The sequence below is a fragment of the Euleptes europaea genome, chromosome 1, assembly GCF_029931775.1.
Source record: "Euleptes europaea isolate rEulEur1 chromosome 1, rEulEur1.hap1, whole genome shotgun sequence".
Classification (NCBI taxonomy): domain Eukaryota; kingdom Metazoa; phylum Chordata; class Lepidosauria; order Squamata; family Sphaerodactylidae; genus Euleptes; species Euleptes europaea.
In genome coordinates, this window is record NC_079312.1 from 155,967,778 (window position 1) to 155,977,067 (window position 9,290).

General features: G+C 41.0%; 1 protein-coding gene across 1 annotated transcript; it reads right to left on the reverse strand.

Moving 5' to 3' along the window:
* Positions 1 to 1,965: 1,965 nt before the first annotated feature.
* C1H17orf67 (chromosome 1 C17orf67 homolog) lies at positions 1,966 to 6,426 on the reverse strand. The gene is made up of 3 exons (XM_056866995.1): positions 6,335 to 6,426; positions 4,364 to 4,458; positions 1,966 to 2,082 (listed from the first exon to the last, which is right to left on the reverse strand). The coding sequence occupies exons 1-3, from the start codon at positions 6,381 to 6,383 to the stop codon at positions 1,966 to 1,968; spliced, it is 261 nt and encodes an 86-aa protein (XP_056722973.1). The 5' UTR covers positions 6,384 to 6,426.
* Between the last annotated feature and the right edge of the window lie 2,864 nt (positions 6,427 to 9,290).

Below are 9,290 nucleotides of genomic sequence, written 5' to 3' on the forward strand. Positions count from 1 at the left end.
ATACAATGGCTTGGATCCTGACTACAATTTCTGAAGACAGATGGATTTCCATCTATGGAAGCACAACTCCCCCCCCCCTCTGCTGCCACCCAAAATGCCCCTGAAATGCTGCTCCTGGAGGAAGGGAGACACCCAGGAATAGGTGTGGGGGCAAAAGTCAACACTCACCTATCTCACGTGCGTTAATTTTAGGCAGGATCCAACACAATGAGATTTACTTCTAAGTAAACCAACAGAAGCTGTGGTTACTATGCAATAGATTTGTATGAACAAGGGATGGATGGTGGTGGAGAAGGGCTGGAGAACGGTGCAGGGTAGAGAAGGCCTTTCCCCTGATCATTAGAAGCCCTGGCCATATTTATCTGGATTCTCAACTCTTAAGCCAGCTTTCACATTCCCATACTTGAGGGCTAGAAACCTACCTCTTTCTGCCCTAGAAAGCCCAATTCTACAGTGCACAAATGAGTGAGGCTGGGCAGATTTCTAGAATCTATATCAATGATATTTACCAGAATGAAGTTTTTCATAATACTCATTACTACAAAGAAAGCTGAGCTAGATTGCTAAGATTGCAGAGTTGTCTCAGAACTCGAAGCTTTGATGCTCTAGTTATGGAAGCAGCAAGTACTAGATGAATCTTGTTCCATTCCATGCATCCTTTATTTCCTTTTTGTGATCTAGAAGAAGTATTGAAATACATTACACATGCCCACATACACATGGGTACCCACAAGGGGGCATCTCATTTTCCTCTGTATCCCCTCCCCCACTATTTCCTCTTTCCCTTCTCTGGCAACCCCCATAGCCTCTCCCTTTTCCACTCCTCCTCTTCTTCCCACCTACCAGCCAGCCTATTTTTTATCTGCTCCCATTTTCAGCTTTCCCTCCTTCCTCCCCCTGGCAGCCTCTTCCCAGGAAAGTTGTTCCCAGTTGTGTGGTAGCCAGCAGGCTGTTGTGGTGCAGGCAAGGAGTGAGGGCTGGAAGCGTAGTCTGGGGAACAGTCCAAGGTCATTCACAGTTCAGGCAGCGTCCAAGATTTCAGTACCGGCAAGGGAAGTCCGAGGTGTTAGTCAAAGTCAGTCCAAGAAGTCAGAATACCAGGAATCCAAAGGATAGCAGGGAAACACAAGGAGGTTGGTGACAAGTTGCTTGCACAACAGCCAAGCCTAACTGATGGCTCAAATCCCTTCTCCTGCTGCTGTAGCAGAGCCAGCTGATGCTGATTAGGCTGAGTTCACAGTGGTGCTTCAGCCCTGCTCTTCCTCATCACTGCTACTGAGGAGGTTCCTCTGTAAAGCCTTCAGTCTAGCACTCTGCTGTCTCTGCTGCATTGCCAGACGGACCTGTCTTCTTCTCTGCTCCAGTGGCCTTGGCAAGGCCTCTGGAGACACTGCATGTTGCAAGGTGTCAGGTCCAACTGGAGTCCCTGAGCTGGCAGGCTGCAGGCATGGTGAGTCATCTCCTGACTTTGGCTGATCCTCTATTCTGGCAGGCTGTCGGCCCTGTGGTTGTTCCTGTGGGACTTCTGCCTGAGGATGTCCCTCTGTTCTGGCTTCTATTTCTCCTTCGTCAGAGGAGGTCTCTGCAGGCTGACTCATGACACAGGCTGAGCCCAGTTGGTGGTGGCTGGCAGGCTTGGCCCAGCTGTGTGGCGGCTCTCTCCTACCCCACCCACTTCCAGCCCATGGGATGCTCCTGTATGTTGTCTGCACAAACCTGCCCCCTCTCCGGTCTACAAAAGAATACCCCAGTCTGAACCTGAACCCATTCTCTGGATCTGTTGATCAACATTGGGGCCAGGTTCAGCACTAGATATGGGATATTTTATATTACACAGGAGATATATATTTAAATAATTGAATTAACAAAGTTATAAACATTGTAACCAGATTTTCTGGTCTGGAAGAAACATTGAAAAGTAACAAAAAATGCTTACCTTAACTGAGAGGAAAAATGCCAAGCACTTTACACAGGGTATACTAAATTCCTGTCGCAATGTGGGTAGCAGTGTGGATTCAGCCAGTGCTCAAGGAATTGTTCTTCAGATCTCTGCTCCAAGCGTTGGAGGTAAAGCATGTACTCCTATAAAAGAAAATATTTTAAAGCCACTTATCAATGTGCTCTTGCCTTGTATGAATCTATTGGCTTGATCTACCAACCCCCGTTCCTTTGTAAGAAACCTGAACATGACTGGTTTGATGTAGTAATATAATCGAGATTTCTAGACTTTGGTATCTGTATGAGTGTGTGTATCATTACTCCCATAGAAATAGTCTCCAATGGAAGTATATTAAATTTAACCTAAGAATATTACTTTTGTTTATTTCATTTTCAAACATTATAGATTTCACTATATCAAAAACATACCTATACATAGGCCTTGATAATATGTAACATTCTTTAAATTTAATAGAGTAACCAGCCAATTTGTTAAAAAAGTAGATGAATAATGAATTAATAATCCTTTAACTGGTTGGCAGCACAAACGTTATTAAAAATGCCAGTAAGAAATGAACATCATACTATGTATATGATGTTACACGTTACATAGTCCAAAGCTTCTTAAACTGTGGGTCGCAGCCCCATATGGGGTCATGTACTGAAGGTGGGGGTCGCAAAAAATTTGGCAACAGTAAATGGTAAAATTATATGTATACCAAATAATTGTTTTAAAATAAATTTATTTATGATTTATTAACAGTAAATGTTTGATTTGTATACCTATTTTATATACCCAGGTTCACGTAAAAATTTCTCGGGCGAAAAGGGGTCATGAGTGGAAAACGTTTAAGAAGCCTTGATATAAACAATCAACTGAATTAAATCCATCAAACAGAAAATTTAAATATTGCTAAATTCTACTGAAATTAAAGGGATTTGTTTTCAGCCTGATATATATATAGCACCTAGCACATTGCTGCAGGAAAGTGCCATCAAGTCACAGCTGACTTATGGTGACCCTGTGGGGTTTTCAGGGCAAGAGACATTTTGGAGGTGGTTTGCCATCTGCCTCCGCGTCACGACCCTGGTATTCCTTGGAGGTCTCCCACCCAAATACTAGCCAGGGTTGACCCTGCTTAGCTTCCAAGATCTGACGAGATCAGGCTAGCCTGGGCTATCCAGGTCAGGGCCAGCACATCACTGGCACTAAACAAAGGTATAGTAACAGTGAGCATGATTTAGCCAAAGATTAAGTACATATAAGTTCTATTATTTTCAACAAGCAAATCAAGCATTTCCTTAAATCTGTCCCTTTGAATTAAACAATACTTTAAAATGCTTCCCGTTGTGTTGGATTGTGCCAAACAGTCATAATACTAGAAGTGTTCTGATGTTCTGCCATAATGGGGACATTCCCTAGAACAAACGGTAGGTAAATACAGCAGAGTATAATCATCCAATCATAACTTGAATAAGTTATACAACTTGGCTTGCAAGACCTGGATAGCACACATCAATTAAGGGAAGACAAGGAACATTTATGTGCATCAAACATATAAAGTATAGAGCCTAATAATATCTAGAACCACGTCCTTTTTTAAAGAATGGGTGCATGCTCTGTATAAATTTTGAAAATTCACTGCCAGTGTCAGCCTAAGTGGAGTTGCATCCTTTAAAGACCAATGAACTCTGTTTAGGATTGAGTTTTGATGAATCCTAAGTAAATCTACTCAGAAATAAATCCCATGTAATTCAGTTGGGTTTACTCCGAGGCAAGCATCCTTAGGACTGCAGCCTAAACTGCATGCACAAATAATGAACAGCAGAAGTAATGAAAAATGAGTTTAACAGCAGAAATCCTAGTTATGTCTTACACAACAGTCCCTTCTTTATGTGAACAGTTATATAAGGTCTGGAACATTGCAGAAATGGCAAAACTAATGGAATATGGTTGTGTGTGAATTAGACACAGGATTAAGTGTTCAGGGTTGGGGGGTTTTAAATGCTAACCCTAAACTCCCTTTTAAGGGCAAATGAGATATACAGGTGCTCTATCTGTTATACAACTGGCTTTTCCCCTATTTATAATTTTGTATTGATGATTTATTAAGGGGTGCTACTCTCCTTCTCTTCACATATTCTTCACATTTAATTAAAACATTGCTTAAACAAGAGAGGCTTTCTTTGAGAATGATGAATCAGGTGGGTACAGTTGTTAATTCATACATTTGACGTGAGATGGGGTAGAATCATATAAAATACAGAGCTTGTTTGTGCCATTGTAGAAACTGGGTATTGTTTCTGAAATAATACTCCTGATTAACAGAGGACGCTTTTTACTGATCTTAGAACTGTCCATGTTTTAAAATAGCATCTGCCCCCCAAACCCTCATTTTGATCTTAATTGAAACATTAAAATCACCCTAATTGGTTCATCGGGGTAGCCAGGTTTTCTTGTTTCACGGCGGGTTCTCAAAATCTGTTTGGCTTGTTTTTCCGGCAGTATTGGCGAGGCATCTGGGGGCGGGGGGGACAAGCAAGAGGGACAATAGTTAAGCTTTTACACAGAGGATTAAGTGTTTGCAAGTTATACCTGTGCGTGCGTGTGTATGAGAGAGCATATACATTACATATATATTACAATACACAAAGTGTTCTTTCATTACAGTGCCCTCTCCGGAGGATATTACATTCCAGACAGCACGAGTGGAATCTGAAACCATTTTAATAATAAACCAGGGCTTGTTTATAAGTTGGACAGGTTAAAGTAAACAAAACCTACACAGAACACATCTCCTTACAAAAATGAGGGGGAAAGTCTAAGAGCACCATCTACTTGTGATCAGATTTACCCTTTCCACTGGGTACAATCCACTTGGAAGTTGTTGTTTTCTTTTTTTTCCCCTGTATCATCCCCATTGGGATGTACGGCTGGGTCCCATGTATTTCAACATGGGTCCCATGTATTTCAATTGCACAAAAATACATACTCTGAGACAGTGGTTCCCAAACTTTTCGGGCCACCACCCCCTTAGTTCCACAAACTCAACCCCAGCGCCCCCTATCCTATAAAAAGCATTATTCAAAACAGGGGTTTGCATGACTCACTAAAGATAATAACAATAAAATTTCAAAACAGTAACAATTAATTGCACATCTATTCAAAATCAAATTAAACTTTTTAGTTAGTTGAAATTTATTCAACAAAACTGATGAACTTGATCCAGTTGTACCAGTTCTTCAAAGTCTGGAAAAAAATTCTGATAGTTTCCACCAAATTTTCCAGCTTGGTGCCATAGCTTGATCTATTGTAAATTAGTGAACAACACAGTTGAAGGGGCCCACCTCTAGCACTCCCCCTGCTGCCCTCTTGCCTCTTAGTGCCCCCCTAGGTAATTCCCCCCCCCCCCCGGGGATGGTACTGCCCAGTTTAGGAACCACTGCACTAAGAGATTATGCCCTTCAGATGTAATGATGCAATGCAAGTTCTTTGGGCTTGAAAATTATACAAGATAATAATGCAAATATCATATAGAAAGCCTGACTGAAATGCTACCACTGACCAACATATATATGAAACAAAAATCCTCATGCAGCCATCCCTGCCTTGAGTAGAAAGGTGGCATAGAAATAAACACTTGGAAGCAAATTCCTCTGAATTCCATAGCATTTACTCCACAGTATTGCAGCCTGATCCTACACATTTACTCAGAAGTAAGTCATGCCAAACTCAGCAGGATTTACTTCCCAGTAAGCATGCTCATGGTGGTCAATATGAAACTCTTTAAAGCTGCAATTCTGAACTGACTTCCTAAAGGAAGCATTCCCATTGAACTGAATAGCACTTACTGGCAAGAAAATATGTACAGGGTAGGGTAGTTATTGCTCCCATTTTCTCTTTCTATTGTTGAGATATGTAGCAATAACAAGGGAGCAGTATAATTATGTGTGCTTGCCTCTGAATCCACCCAGTTTCCTTGATCCTTTTTAAATCCTACTTATTTTCCAGTGCTAAATATAAATACAAAGAGATCCTAATGTCCCGCACCGACAGTGGCATGACTTCAGAATTGCCCTCATGATATTACTGCATAGAGGCCAGCTCTCTAGATCAGTTACTTTACTTCTGTGCCACTATATATTCTTGCGAGCTTCCTGGAGGTGTTTTCCTGTGGTGGCTCTCTCCTACCGTAGCACAATGATAAAAATCACAACACTAAACAAAAGTGCAATTTAATATAATAGCCAACTGCATTTTGTAGATGATAAACCAGGACCCTAAAGACATTTTAAAGACAAAATCACATGAGCCACTGCTAACCATCGACATAGAATCCTAGCGATAACAGTCCATAACCTCCCCCCCCCCACTACCATCCCAGTTTATACCTACCAACAAAACTGGTTAGGAGGATCAAAACAAGAACAAAAGCAGTCTTCATTTTAATCCCACTATCTCTTGGTCTGCTTCTCCAAAATGAAAGACTCTGATGGAGGTATTAGCCTACTTGAAGTGGCTACACGTCAGTCACAGATGTTTGTTTATTCTTCGACTACTATGACTTAAGAATATAAGTTCTAGGACATCTGGTCCTGGGTTTTGAATATGGCTATTGTGGGCTTCAGCGTTCTTCTAGCGCTAATCTATTCCTGTGGAAAAAGAAACAGAGAGGCCTTATTTGCAGTGGGTACATTTTGAAAATTTAAATAAGAGAGAGAGAAACATCAAAAAGGCAGAAGCAAACAAGGAGGCAGACCTCCCAAAAATGCTTGGCACAAGTTGCTTTAGATATCCTTTTCTTAAGGAATCACCTTGGGCAACCCAACATATTCACTGGACACATTTAGGGATGCCAACAGTCCTGGAGAAGATGTTATGTCCCTTAATAGCAGCTTAATGCATGGAAATGGACAGTTGAAACATTTTATGGCATGGAGGAAAATAACATTCACTGGTAAATAACATCCCATTAAGCTTCTGTTGAAAGGACAGGACATTTTTTTTCTCCAGGCAGCTGGCAACCCTAGAGCAACTACTCCTGAAAACGGGTGATTATACTTTTAAACACACCAGGCAGTAACATGTATGCTTCATTCTAATAAGCTATTTCACAGCACTTTTTTGATGGTCCATCTCCTCATTTGCTACTGAAACTTAAAAGACAGCAGCATTAAACTTTGCAGATTTTCTAAAAAAAAAAAAAAGTATTTTCTCTTTTGGCCTACAGCCATACAGCATGATGTTGACATATGAGAAACTGTACAAAACAGTATTTACTTAAAAACAAAAAAAAGAGTCTTGTGGTACCTTTAAAGAAACAGATTTAGGGTGGCATAAGCTTTCAAGGACTAAAGCCTACTTCATCTGGTACAGGAGGCTTGTCTTCAGTTGGCAGGTACGTATGACATATACAGAAAAACAGAACTGCCCGAAATGGATTCAGAAACCAATGAAATGCAAGAAGCTCAGGCTCTGACAATAACAGTGCCATCCTAAGGAGAGTTGTACCCTTCTAAACACAATGACTTCAATGAAAGGATGGAACGATAAATCAAGGCTTCTTGTTTTTACTGCAACAAACCAGCATGGTGTAGTGGTTAAGAGCGGCAGACCCTAATCTGGAGAACCAGGTTTGATTCCCACTCCTACACATGAGTGGTGGACTCTAATCTGGCAAACTGGGTTGGTTTCGCCACTTCTACACATGAAACCAGCTGGGTGACCTTGGGGTAGTCACAGTTCTCTTTGAGCTCTCTCAGCCTCACTACCTCACAAGGAGTCTGTTGTGGGGAGAAGAAAGGAAGGAACAGGTAGAGAAAATTGGCATATAAAAACTAACTCTTCTTCTTACCACTCTGGAATATGTATCTTTCCCTTCTTCCAAGATTTTAGAGCCAGGTTTTGCCCCATAACAAGACTTTGGTCCCTTACACAAGGGTTGGTTGCCCCAGCTTGGATGCCATTGGAAAGCAGGTTTTTCCCATAACATCAGGATGCTTCTATGCACTTTCTAGGTTTTCCCCATCTTTCCTACAATCTTTCCCATACCTGATTTACAACTATTACTGAAAGTTAAAGGAGAAAGTGCCAAAGCAGGACTACAGCTGAACATCAAGAAGACAAAAGTAATTATTACAGAAGAATTACGCAACTTTAAGATAAACAATGAGGAAACTGAAATTGTTCCTTGGCTCCATCATCACCCAAAAGGGAGAGTGCAACCATGAAATCAGAATGAGATTGAGACTGGGAAGGGCAGCCATGAAGGAGCTAGAAAATATTCTTAAGTGTAAGAATGTGTTGCTGGCAACCAAGATCAAGTTAATTCATGCCATAGTATTCTCTATGACTATGTATGGGTGTGATTGCTGAAGAAAGCAGATTCCTTTGAAATGTGGTGTTGGAAGAGAGTGGTACGGATACTGTGGACCACCAAAAAATCCAAATAAGTGGGTTCTACATCAAATCAAGCCTGAACTGTCCCTAGAAGCTAAAATGATGAAACTGAGGCTATTGTACTTTGGTCACATTATGAGATGACCAGAGTCACTGGAAAAGACAATCATGCTAGGAAAAGTTGAAGGCAGCAGGAAAAGAGGAAATCCCAATATGAGATGGATTGACTCTATAAAGGAAGTCACAGCTCTCAGTCTGCAAGACCTGAGCAAAACTGTTAACGATAGGAAGACTTGGAGGACATAGGGTCGCCATGAGTTTGGAAACGACTTTACGGCACTTAACGTACGCACACACATACAAGCCCCAGACCCAAATAGTATTGCTACCTACCTCAGTGTTGCCATTGCATTTGAACCTTTGACATTACTTGTAGTCACACAGCTTGAGGTTGAAAGCTACATTGCTGTTTCTACATGACACAGTAGTTGCACTGTGGAACATTGCTGGAAATCCAGAGGCCCCATCTTTATCCCTTACCAGGTTGTTTTCATGATTTCTTAAGATAATGTGGTGAGATGCCTATAGAACACTGGTTCCCAACCGGGGGTCCGTGGACCCCCAGGGGTCCGGCAGAACTAAATTAAGGTCCACGAAACAAAGTTATAAACCCATAATAAATTAATATTTTCAATTAAAAGTTCTCTGTTATAAAATATAGATATATTCAAATATTATTCTAAGTTTAATGTTTAACTAACAGTTATGATTAAAGTTTATTTTCAAAGTCTCGGAATTTTTATTTTCAAATTCTCAGAATTTTTATTTTGAACCTTGGGGTCCCTGCACCGAACAAAAAAGTCCTAGTGGTCCCTGGTCAAAAAAAGGTTGGGAACCACTGCTATAGAAACATTAGGGCAGCAATCTTTTGACTGAAAGTGATAGGAGTCTT